Genomic DNA, 12,798 nt, shown 5'->3' on the forward strand with positions numbered 1-12,798 from the left:
CACGTGAGTCAAGAAGTTGCTTCACATCTAAAACAGTCTTGCAACAGACTGTTCTATCAGGCCAAAAGGACCAGACTGGCAACCAGTGCTTTCCTCCTCTCTGGCTTGTTCCGACAACATTGAGTGTACGGGTGGGAACTTGGATGAGTGGTGTCGTCACACAATTTTAGAATGTTTTAGGTCGAATATCAGATATTTCTTTTTTATTACGATGTCAGCCTGCAAAAGGTCGATGGGAACTATTGTGCCACTTTTAGCTAGCAACTACAAAAAAAAGAAGGAAACTCTGGCAGTTAGCGGCCACAGGCGCAAGGAGCATCCATCGAGGCGTACAACGGTTAAAAAATAATACCGCCAGTGACTTGGCTTTTTACATTACTTATACTAGGGGTGTGCGAATATTCGAGATATTGAATACACTCAAACCTCAATATAATGCACACATACAAATGAAAGATCGGTTATTATAAAGTATAATTTCTAAGTATATGGGACCTGCAACACCAAATGCGGAGTTTTAGCGGAAGACTGAAATATTATTTGGAACATGTCTAAGATCACTTAGTCATCTTCTGTGCTGTTGGCCTTTATATGACCCGGTGCAGAAAAGAAGTTCTCTTGCATGCACTCCTCAAACCCTCTGAAACATATTCTATTCTATATACCGTATGTACTCCCATAATTTGCGCACTTTTTTTTGCGATTTTTGGGTCCCCGAATAGGGGGTGTGCAAATTACGAGGGGATTTTGCGAGCGTATATGAAATATTGTGTCACACATTCAACGCGTGCAGTATATAGATAAAAAAAATTGATGAAATGAATTGGAGCACAAACGAAGTGTACATGTTAGTTATGAAAGAAATAGCGCATACTTCAACCAGGCAGATCTGATTACGCGCGGTCTAGCGGGAATCACTGATCGCGAAGTCCAATTGGGAATCATCGTCGGGGCTGCTGCCACCGCCCTCACGAAGCACATCATCCTCAGTTCCGTCGAGCACGTTCAAACGCCCCATCTTCTTAAAGCTCTTTCGACAATGCTGGGAGAAACTAGGTCCCACAACACGGCGATACCGGAACAACTAAGCGTGCACACATAATTGAAAAGGCCTCCTTCAAATGCAGAAAACTTGCATTAGCAAGCGCGCACTTGTCCGCTTTCTTCTATACCAATTGCGTCGCTCGTCACGTTGAAGTACGTCCCTTTGAAGTACTTTGCAGCGGCACCCTTCACGTTTTCTTCGGCGAAATTCACAACAGCGTGCTCCAATTTCACCGTATATATAATTACTGTAGGACATCGCAAGGGAACCGTCGAAACGCGTCGGCCGGATGGCAAAACATAAACTTCCGAAATCGACCTAGCGTGCGTTGCTGCGTGGACGCAGAGAATGAGGGCAACAGTTGGTACGACAGGCCCAGAGAACACCTCCGATGCAGAAAGTCGTCCGTGCTGTGAGCGTGCATTCTCGCCATTATCGTGGTGGTAGAGATTGGGAGATATAGGGAGGAAAACGCTCGAGCACTTCAGCGACCCATCAACAGGTTTGTGTTCAGGTGCGGTATTCCAGGGACCCTAGTTCGGAGTAAGTCCTCGAAAGAAGGGACTTTGCAATCGCAGCGTCTTTCACTTCGCTCGTCTGCTCGGCGAGGCGCGCACCCGGCCGAAGCATCGAAATGTCCAAAGGTGCGCACGCTGGCGAGATGGCTTGGGCGGGTCGGGGAGTGCAAAGTATGCGAGTAAATATTTTCTTTCCAAAAATCTGGCAAAATACTTGCGGTGTGCAAATGATGCACATAAATATGGTACTTTTTTTGGTTCTTAATTACAAGTTCCTTTCTTTTTCATTTTTATTCTTTGCGAGTAACTAAATTATCAACACTTATGGAAACAAATTGTTTGCAAGTTTTTATCGACTAGGTTACTAAAAATTTTAAACCTGAACCGACTCTGTGTGGTTGATTTCAGAAAAAATGAAATGTTTAACCATTGCATGGTTAAAGGCAAGGACCCTTAACCCTTCTTATTTGCAGGCACATTATCGTCTTGTAAATACGGTATGTCCTGAACCACCACTGACACCTACGTACATCAGGCATAAATGCATACAGATGTGGTTTCCCTAGCATAGATTCATTTGGTGCCAGCTCTGGACTGCGCAGAATGCCTAGCAGAGACAGCAACGCATCTTATTTGTAGGCCAGGAGTGTGAGGAGGATGTATTGAGACAAACAACTTGGGAGCCTTACCAAGACTTGCAAGTTTGCTAGAGGATGGTGTGGCCAAAAGTTCCAGCTCAGAGGATTTGTCTGTTGCATGTACTACAATAACATGATATATTCTCAGAATAGCTAATAATGGCATATTTTACAGCCCTTTACAACAAGAGAAAAGAACGTGCCTTGAACATGGTGTTGTACAATCCATCCACCAAGGCTAGGAAGCAGAGATAGGGTCGGTAGAGAGCAAAATCCCGAGGAATTGTGTCTGTAAGTCCCGAGCAGCCTTGCGGGCTCAGATGTCGTGCGTGCGCTAGTACCAGCATCCGTCGCAACAGCGCAATACGGCCACATCGCCACTGGTTATGAGACCACACCGCCAGCGCCATGGTTGTCCAGTAGAATGGGCCCTCGGTCTGGGGTAAACAAGAAAGAAGTATTCAGACTACAATCAACAGTAGCGATGAGCAATTAACCACAGTCTGAAAGGAAGTCAAGCAGAAGCTTATGTTGAAGAATAGGTCGGACCCGCATATAGTTTGAGGTGCATTTCGGGCGTAGCAAATGCGAGAAAAAAAGTTTTCACTCGAATATAGACCGAGAAAGTGAGAAAAATACATTTATTTACACTCAATTACTCATCGTCATTTGACGAGCTTTCATCCGAAGCTCCCTAGTCCAACATGTCCTCCTAGAGTGCCTCGTCATCAGTGCCACTGAGAGCGATTAAGATAAAGCACTTTTTGAAGGAACGGCAAACGAGCTCCTCAGAAATACAGGCCCAGGCCTCGGTGATCCACGAGCACAAAATCACTGGCGAGGCCCGTTTCAGTTGCCCGGCAGGAGTCACTTCCGCATCTCCGAACCTCATTCAATCCTTATCCAGGCGCTTGATGCGGTCCTCAAATGACTTATTGAGGCACACATCAAGCGGCTGAGGCTGGGAAGTCATCCCTCCCGGGATAACAATGAACTCTGAACGGTAGTCGCGCAGCAATCTCTTCACAGAGTCCGCGAGATGAAATTGAAATGCATCGAGCAAAAGCATCGATGGGAGCCCTAGCAGTGCTCTAGGCCCTCGACACTGCAAGGACGTGATCCAGTAAGGTACGAGTGATTCATTCACCTCTTGTCCTGGCAGCGGATGACAACATTTCTTGAGAACTTCTCCCCCTTCAGCAATATCTTTCGATTGAACACAACGTAGTGTGACAGCTTGCATCCACCTGCCGTGCAGGTCAACATTACAGTCGCCCACATTTTCTTCACCCACATTTTCTAATTTGCACTTGAATGCACGGTAACTTGCCTGGAGCCTTTTTCCTAAACTGTCAGAGTCGAGGGCATATCGAGATACACAGGCGTCTGATCAGTGTTTCTGATCTGGCCCAGATGTAAGGAGACTGCCTTTCGCAAGGAAATCATGTGCTTCTGAAAGCCCACAAGCAGCTCTTTGTAGTTTTTTGGCAGCTTCTATAATATTGACATAGGCCGACATAGGGAGAATGCAGCACGGTGCATGATGTGGGACACCCAATGCTTCATCGCCTTGAAGACCGCCTGTTCAGCCTGTTCAGTGCCTTGATCTCGCACAATCTCCCTTGCCTTTGTTTGCAGCAGCTCGATGTTGAGAGCAAGCTGTGCAGCCCGTTACTCCCGAACAAAGTTTGACAGTTCTTGTTCAACGCCAGGAAAAGCTCTATGTTGTGGCCCCCGAGAAATTCTTCGCTGGCCGCTGCATTCAAGAAGGGCTGCTTTCTGCTTCCGCCAGCTGCGAATGCACTGCTCGTTCACGGTCCATGAAACCATTGCCCCGCAGCACAGTTACCAATTGTTTTGAGCAGCTAAGATAGCCTTTCTTTTAAAGGCAGTCAAATAAATACTGCCTTCGCGGAGCTGGCATGGCGTAGTCACAGGACTTTCCGCATTCGCGGAAATCGACATAGCAGGCCACGGCTAAAAAGTGACAGTTTCACCAAAAGCGCGAAACAATGAATGCGATAGCAACATATTCCAATGTTTTATGAAGCAAGGCTAGCATGTGATCTCGCATAACTCTACAAAACGCTGGAGTAAAGCAGAATTTACACTAGAGCGACATGACACTGACATGACCCCGACGAAGACAAGAGGCAGACAGAGACCATTAGCCGATGAGTCGCCCACCGACAAAGTCGCCAGATCCCATGGTCACCCAAGGTTGACGATGATGCCTCAAAAGACAGCATGTCATCGTAGTGTAACATAATGACAGACTGAAAACACTCGCAAAATGTATCATCGGCGTGTCGTCCGGAGATCTGCAGTTGAGCCATAATTTGCCCATGTCTTTGCTTCAAACGACCACGAAAGGATAAATCTTGGGGGAGATAACAATGCTCCATCTGAGGCGTTTGAATAGGCATCTTGCGCACCCCACGAAAGTCTTTTTATTGCTTCCCTTTCCGGACCCCCATCCCTGTTCCTCAACGCCTGGGCTCACGTAGCCAGAGAGGGACTATGGCAGAGCAGGGAGCATGGCTGAAAATTAGGTGCAGGTGTGCAAGTTTAGTCAGTGTCACTGCGTGTGCCTCCAGTGTGACTACATAATTGGCCAATGAAAGGCTGTGAACATGACACAAGATATGCGAGTTTGACTTAACAAGGTATTACTGTATTTAAATTTCACACAGGAAAAGAAAAATTTTGAGGTCATCGATTGTTGAAGGCAGAAATTATTTTGTAAAGCTTGGTAGTACAAAAAAAAAACCAAATAAAAACACTCATAAGAACTTAAATACAGCTACAGTGCAGTGGCATGCAAAAGAAAAAAAAAACGGCCGTCTTACCTCATAGCAGTTTTCTATCTGCCGATCAGGTGACATCTCGAGAAAGTTTGCAAGGTTCTTCTCCTCTCGTGCTACACACCTTGTCCTTAAACAAAATAAAAAAAACATATATTTAATTTTCTTTCCTCTAGTGACATTTGCTGAAGTGTACATCACACATGGCTATCTCACGTCCGACTGGGTAACTGGGTAACAGTAACTTTTAATGAGAGCTAATTGTGGTAATTAAAAAAAATATAATGTAGTTCTACAGAAGCATACAAAAACACAAGATGATAAGTTGAACAACCATAAGTAGTGAAGAAAGTACTAAAAAGTACTGTCCTTTTGTGAATAATTCAATCAAACATTACACAAGTATTTATTATTTGCTGCAGCTTGAATTGGAGTCAAAGCTTCTCCAGTGTTTGAGACAATTATCTATAGTTCTGAGACTAGATTGCTCGACACTGAATTTGATGGAACACTATTCTACTCGTTGATTGATTGATTTGTGGGGTTTACCGTCCCAAAACCACCATTTGATTATGAGAGACGCCGTAGTGGAGGGCTCCGGAAATTTTGACCACCTGGGGTTCTTTAACGTGCACCCAAATCTGAGTACACGGGCCTACAACATTTCCGCCTCTATCGGAAATGCAGCCGCCGCAGCCGGGAAACGAACCCGCGACCTGCGGGTCAGCAGCCGAGTACCTTAGCCACTAGACCACCGCGTCGGGGCACTATTATACTCGTGCCTGGGCCACGCGCCATAGGCGTGTGCTTCGCGTGCTCACACATTCTTGACGCACCACTCAGGCCTGTATATGTTTCTTTGGCGTTCATTTCCCCCTACCTCTTTGGCGGCTTCCTTGGTCAGCTGCGTGTTGAGATAGGCAGATCAGAAGATCCCTGTTTTATTTTTTTTTCTGTCTTCTCTCATCTGTTATTTTTTTCTACCTTTCATTTTCTTTACCCCATCCCATGTGTCGTGCTGTTGTGGTGACCTCCTATTAGAGAGACAGTAACGGCGCACCACTTTTCTCTTTCCTTTTAATAGCCATTCCAGCAAGTTTTCGAACCTGCCAAAACCGCTACATTCCATGTACTGCCACTGAGCACTGGCATAGGCTGAAACTTGAGCGTAATAGTCAAGGCAGGCATGGTGGTCGACAACTAACTGTCACATTATATATTTGGTACAAGTGTGTGAATGTCAAATTCTTCAAACAGCAATCGAATAGAATACACAGCTTCGAATACAAATCGAATAATCAAGAGATGCGATTTTTTTTCACAGTAATATTCTACTTTACCATATATATTTTGTTGAAAAAGTACATTTGTTAGCTACGCAAGTCTGTTATTGCACAAAATAAAAGCCACCATCTGTACTTGCTAGGAAGCATATGACTGCACTAGATAGTTGAGCCTAATGGTAACTGTGATGTTTTGGGTTCAATTCACATGCTGAACAAATGTTTTTTTATCTCTCTTTTTATGCGGCTGCACTTTATTACGAAAAGAAGAGCTTTTGTACCTGGACATGATGACTAGTGAGTACAAGGCTGCTGCTTTGATTCGTGCTAAAGCAGCCGCATTCCAGTTAGGTAAAATGTAACGGATTTAAGTGTATTACTAAAGGGCCCTAGGTGGTCAGTTTACCGGGTTCCCATACTCTCAGTTATGGAATGCACAAAACCAGATTTTATTGTGTTCTCAATTTTCACCCTTGTTCTCACCGGTCAATACGTTAAGGCAAACAAGAGTGGCTTTCAACCACACAGCAATACTCCTTATGTGGCTAGCTTTTGTTCCCTTTTTAACTACGCCCTTACCATTTTTCTATCAAGAGCGTTCTATCACACTGATAGCCGCATGATCGTGACCAAGCAGTACCGGGTGCATTGCGACAATCTAAGAAATTCATGCAAGAGAGATAATTATTAAGTGACAAAATGACACCCCAAATATGCTTTGTTAATGAAGCCACAACTCCTGGTGGCAAAGGCACTGGCTAAAGTTGTCACACTGCGAGATCGCAGCAACGGGGTTACAGAAGATTGATTGCAGGAGACGCTGCCACATGAGTGTAATGCGCGTATAGGACGGATTTCCAAAGACACTGTTGGGAATGCGCAGCATAACCATGCAGTAACTGCCTCAACATTCCGTGCGCTGCCGTTAGCAACATAGAAATATATGTGATGATGCCATTGTAATGTTAGTGAATGAAGTGCATGGCCTTTTCTTTGTTTGCCACCGCCCGAAAAAGCAATTGAGGTCATTCACATGACTGCACGCGACCATGAAATAAGTTCAAAACTATGACAGAGATTCCATGCATGCTGACAGAGCGGCACAGCTGATGGAAGACTCGTCAGGCTTTTGTCCACGTGTGCGCCTAAGTTTTTGCGGCGATCCATTAGCGAAAACTAATACAGCTACACGTGCTAAGCGTTACCTGCTGCACCGTCAAGCTGAGCATCTCTAGCTAGCTGTGTGCAGTGCATCACCTACTAAGCTCACTCTGTCAGCGCCGCTCGCTGTAATGAATGCGTGCATTAGCCCTTGTGCAGTGAAATTTTTCTTCGTGCTCGATCAGTTCCAGACCGCGCAAAAGTGTGATGAGTACTTTATAAGGCCAATGCAACAGCGTCGGGTTGCCTGGACTTCCATGAGCGCGATGCACACTTTATTGAAGTGGTCCTGCACACAAAGGTGCGGCAGTGAATGACGTGCACTCCGTACACTTACAGTACGCCTATGCGAGTCGTAACAACGCTAAACCGCTAAGCCAAACTTAAGGCCGAGAAGGCAGTTAATGATCTACATTCTTCAAGATGTTTATCGTTGGCAGCTTTGTCGCGACGATGTGCCGGCGTGCCTGTCAGCAGCCATCATGATGCTCCCGTGCATTTTCATGCAACTGTCATAGCACTCTCGCCGAAGTTGATGCACTTATCCTAAAGGCGCAAAATCAGAAGTTCTCTACAATAGCACATGCGACCGAATCTTCAAAAACATAAAAAATTCTAGTTACTATGAATATTCGACAAATTTTCGAAACTTTCAAATATTCATACACTCCCTATTTTTTGCTAAGCAAATATCATGGCAGTGGACCAGACTAAGGACCACAAGAGCGACAAGTGTGCCTACTAAACTAGTTTGCAGACTTGAATAATAGAAGACACAGAAGGGGCCCTGCAACAGTTTTCAAGTAACTGTCAAATAACCTCACTATTGAAGAGAGTGGTGGTCTGTGCTGGTTGGTTTGTCATACTAGTCACGCACAAGAAAAAACAGGGGTTTACTGCCTTACAAATCGTATGCCACAAGGGCTTCTTTTGATTCATCAGGTACGAACAGAGTTATAGTGATGTGTTGCACACTCAGAGTGCTTTCCCTCATTTTTATTTGTGATGATGAACATGCTGGAAGCTTCGTACAGTTAGATGACAAAGGGGCAAGTGTGTAACGGTTTCTGGAATTTATTTCTTTAAATTATGTTCACACACTGTTGGTATGATGACGCGTGTGCTGTCTACACTTTACTGCACCCTGTGGTCGTTGTGGTAACCATGCAGCCAGAGAACTATTATGCGCCAAAGTCTGGCAGAGCTATGGGAGCACCCGCTATGGCTTTCCAGCCACCATATATTATACAGCAGAATCTTGGCGATACGAAATCTCGAACGATACAAATTTCTGCGTTGTCCTGGCCAAGGCCCATAGCCTACAATGTGTTAAAGTACGGTTGTTACTAGCCATCTGCTCGTGCGTAAACGATGTACACATCTTATATCCACATTTTATTTTGTGACCCAAATACTAGACATACTAATTTGGCATGTTAGTTTTTCATGTTTTTTTTTTTTTCGTGATACAAGTTTCAGCTGATATGGATATTTTCCATTACTCCACGAGATTGTATTATAAAGATTCTACTGTATTTTGTGCACATCATCATTGTATCATGTCGGCTGGACTGAGAGATAATAGACAAATCCAGATAATTTTGGAGCAAACACAATGAACTAAATACTGAACGATGTCGAGACACATGAAAGACAGGGAGTATAATGCCAAGCGCACTAGTGGATATAGAAACAATGATACACATTGGTAAGTACCGTCATTGTAGGCTCACTACGAAACAAGTGACAGACTACTCAGGCATGTAGTGTTTGAAACAGTGCAGCCGTGGCATGGTATGCCACCCATCCCAGATGCATGCAAGAGAAAGAACCTATTTGCAGGTGGCCGTTTATCGAGACTGCAAGCGCTAGGGCAGTTACTTGTCAATGTATCTGAAGAAAGACACGAGTATCTGTTACGGATTAAAATCGAAGCAAACAGTAGAAATATGACAAAGGTGGTTTTCTCAATCATGAAATCACCCAATGATTAATTTTGAATACCTTGAGTAGTAAAGCTATGTGAAAATCACATTGACTAGAAAACACTATTACAACAATTTATGAAAGCTTAAATATTTGCACATCCCTATATAAAATAGTACAGTCGAATCTCATGAATTCGAACACACTTAATTCGAACTTCCGGTTAATTCAAAGTAATGCTGAGGTCCTGTCAAAGCTATGTGTATTTCAATGGGCGAAAATGCCCTGTAATTCGAACCCGCGAGCACTTGCGACGGTTAATTCGAATATACCGTGCTCCGAAAATGCTCTCAGCACAATGCCCAATCCCGCGGCAGCACCTCCGACACCTTAATGCTGCGTGCGAAGGAAAAAAAGAAGGCTGCGGTAGAATGTGTGCTTTCTCTAAAACGCCGATCTGCGACGTGCCTGTGCCATGCTTCTCCCTTTTCCATCCCTGCCACGTGAAGACCCTTCTCCTTTCAACGGCGCACACGATAGGAGTGAAAAAAAAAAAAAAAAAAAAGCTGTCGCGGAGTGCTGCCGTTCTTTCACGTGCCGGTGCCAAGCTTCCCCCTTTCCCAACGACGAGCGTGAAGAGGGCAAAAAAAAAAAAAAAAAGTTGCAGTAGAGCGTTGGTTCTCTCTCAAATGGCGATCCGCTTCTCTCCACGTGGAGACGCTTCTCTTTTCTAGTCACGTGCTGGCCACGCTGCGACTGCGTAGCGGAGACGCAGTCGTCGTCGTCTTTAGAGTGTGTTGGCACTGGACATTGCCGTGCGCAACTTCTTTTGCCAGTAGAATGCTGAAGCCGAAGTAATTAGAAGCTAGTGCCAAATTTACTCGCTGCAATGCAAACGTGTGCAAACATGCATCACCGATTACTTCAAAAAATGATGAATGTCTTATAATTTGTGAATAAATGCAAATCTTCTGAAACATCCCCCCTCGTGTGTTAGCTCAATGCACATGTGCCACTGCATGGGGAGCCCTCTGTTCATTTAGCTTTCATCAATTTGAATTTATTTTAATTCGAACACATTTTCGGGCTCCTTCAAGTTAGATTATCGAGATTCGACTGCAGTTTGTTACATCACAGGTTTTTGTTAAATGGAGATTTGTTTTACAGTGGTTTGACAGAACTAGGAATGTACATATAAGGAGTGATTAAAGAGTGGCAATATCAAAAATACATACGTGTTTATGACATAAAGAACCATGTGAAGAAGGTATGGGATGAGATGCATGTTGCTTTGTGGTCCACCACCACCACTATCTTCGCTGAATGAGCGTTCGAAGGCAAAGCGGCTCAATAAAAGCTTCAAGTCGTGCAGTGTTGACATGTAACCAACATCCAGGTGGCCTGTGCAGTCCTGTATGTACGCGTTATGCCTATCGAGAGCAAGGAAACCAGTCAGTGAGTTGCTAGATACTGCTTGCAAGCAATATTAAATTCGCATTTTCTGCCACTTCATTTAATTTTCTCTTCCTGCCATCTAGAGTGCTGACTGGCTGACATGCATTATTGAGGCCATCATAGTCTGAGACAATGGGAAATACAATGAAAAATGAAATTGATCAATACAAAAGAGTCTCTTAGTCACATCAACTAATGTAACAAGCTACTACTCAGGGTGAAAAAAGTGGAAACAAAGCACGCCTTCCCTTTGATACAAAACAGATTTTGAAAAAGGGGCTGGGTTGGAGGCACACTTATCTGTAAAAACAGACATTACATGGCCTCAGGTAAGTTAGGCTACAGATTTAAGACTGCAGTATTATTACAGAAAAGACTCCTAAGCAACACGCAATAGTAAAAGAGCACTCTACAGCTAGGCTGCTACTGAGCAACACTGACAAAACACAAAAAAAAATTATGAAAACAACTGACCTGGCAAGGCAGCTGGCAAATTGCGACTCCGGAACTTGTGGACCCCAAAGGGGAAGAAGGCCATTGCACTTCGTGTTTGCATTTTGTAATGCTGCACTCTCCCATTCATCCCGACCTCTGGCATGCCTGGAAGCATCAATCATATATACATGTTTATATTGTGAGGAACCGGTTTATTCAGCCAGGCTCGAGCTAATACACGCTGGTGATGATAGGTATTTACAGATGAAGGGGATGTACAGGTGGTGATGATACCAAAGAGAATAAAGAGTCATTTGCTTGTCAAGCTCACACTAATTCCCCCGCGCGGTGAAAGCGGCGCCTGGTCGCTTGACAGTATTATGAAATGCGTCGCGCATAAGGCTTTAAACGAGATACGTGCACTATCTCTGTTCCTCGGCAACGATGATCAGGATCAGGATCAGGAAACGCGGTAATTGACAGATGTCTGTTCGACCACCGTGTAGGGCCCAATGAAGCGACTGATGAATTTGTCGCATAGGCCGGGGACGCGTAGTGGAGTCCATAGAAGAACTTCGTCACCAGGGGAAAAACTCACAACACGGCGAGACGAGTCATAGCGAGATTTTCGAGTGTCTTGAGAGAGGCCGGTGTTAACACGGGCCTGGTGACGGCAGTGCGCGAGACGAGATGGGAATTCTTCAGAGAAAGGAGCCGTCGAGGGTGCAGGGGCCGAAAGGAAAGAGACATTCAGAGCGAAACTCGGCGAGCGACCATGGACGAGAAAAAATGAAGAAAAGCTGGTAGTGCGTTGAGCAGCCGTATTATAGGCGAATGTCACGAAGGGTAGAATTGCATCCCAGTTCGTGTGGTTGGGGTGAATGTACATGGCGATCATGTCCGATATCTGGGGTAGCCTACTTTGTACCAACAAGTCCTTCACAAAAATACCTATATAAAGAACTGCAGACAAAATACACAAATGGCATTATCAATCAGGTCAGTGATTAGGTTTTCACATAACTTGTCTGTGAAGTAAGAAGATGTTACAACCTTGATTCAGCACTTTAATAAATTTCCTTCGGGAAAGGGTGAAAGAAAAGGATAATCTGAGATGTCCTCTTCAAGAACACTCCACAAAGCACTCATACAACCTGCCTCATTCTTTTTTCATATTGGATGGCTTGCTTCGTCGTTTTCAAGTATATGTCTCAAATGGAAGTCAACTGTTACAGAGTATTTATATAAATATGATTCAGGCAAAAGATAAATTATAGAAATCTTAAGAGGCAGCATTGGTTAACTACTAGCAGCTAACTGCAGACAAAGCTAGGAACCTTATAAAAAATGAGCACCCATAAAACCTACATTGTGCACGTCTTGTACACGCTTTCTATTACTCTGAGCTAAACTACCGTATTTACTCGATTAATCCTCACATTGAAGTAATTCTCGCAACCCCCACATACATACATACAGAAATGCATTCTAGCGAGTAATTATCACACAACTGAAAATTGCAGCAATAATTTC

General features: G+C 44.3%; 1 protein-coding gene across 4 annotated transcripts in view; it reads right to left on the reverse strand.

Moving 5' to 3' along the window:
• poe (E3 ubiquitin-protein ligase-like protein poe) overlaps positions 1–12,798 on the reverse strand; it is a 567,105-nt gene that overhangs the window by 15,591 nt on the left and 538,716 nt on the right. For all 4 annotated transcript variants that reach the window (XM_075878938.1, XM_075878937.1, XM_075878939.1 and 1 more), the window contains 4 exons: positions 11,305–11,430; positions 10,611–10,805; positions 5,051–5,135; positions 2,405–2,638 (listed from right to left, as the gene is read on the reverse strand). In XM_075878938.1, coding sequence (XP_075735053.1) covers positions 2,405–2,638; positions 5,051–5,135; positions 10,611–10,805; positions 11,305–11,430 — 640 coding nt within the window. The remainder of the gene's footprint in view (positions 1–2,404; positions 2,639–5,050; positions 5,136–10,610; positions 10,806–11,304; positions 11,431–12,798) is intronic.

The sequence above is a fragment of the Rhipicephalus microplus genome, chromosome X (assembly GCF_043290135.1).
Source record: "Rhipicephalus microplus isolate Deutch F79 chromosome X, USDA_Rmic, whole genome shotgun sequence".
Lineage (NCBI taxonomy): Eukaryota > Metazoa > Arthropoda > Arachnida > Ixodida > Ixodidae > Rhipicephalus > Rhipicephalus microplus.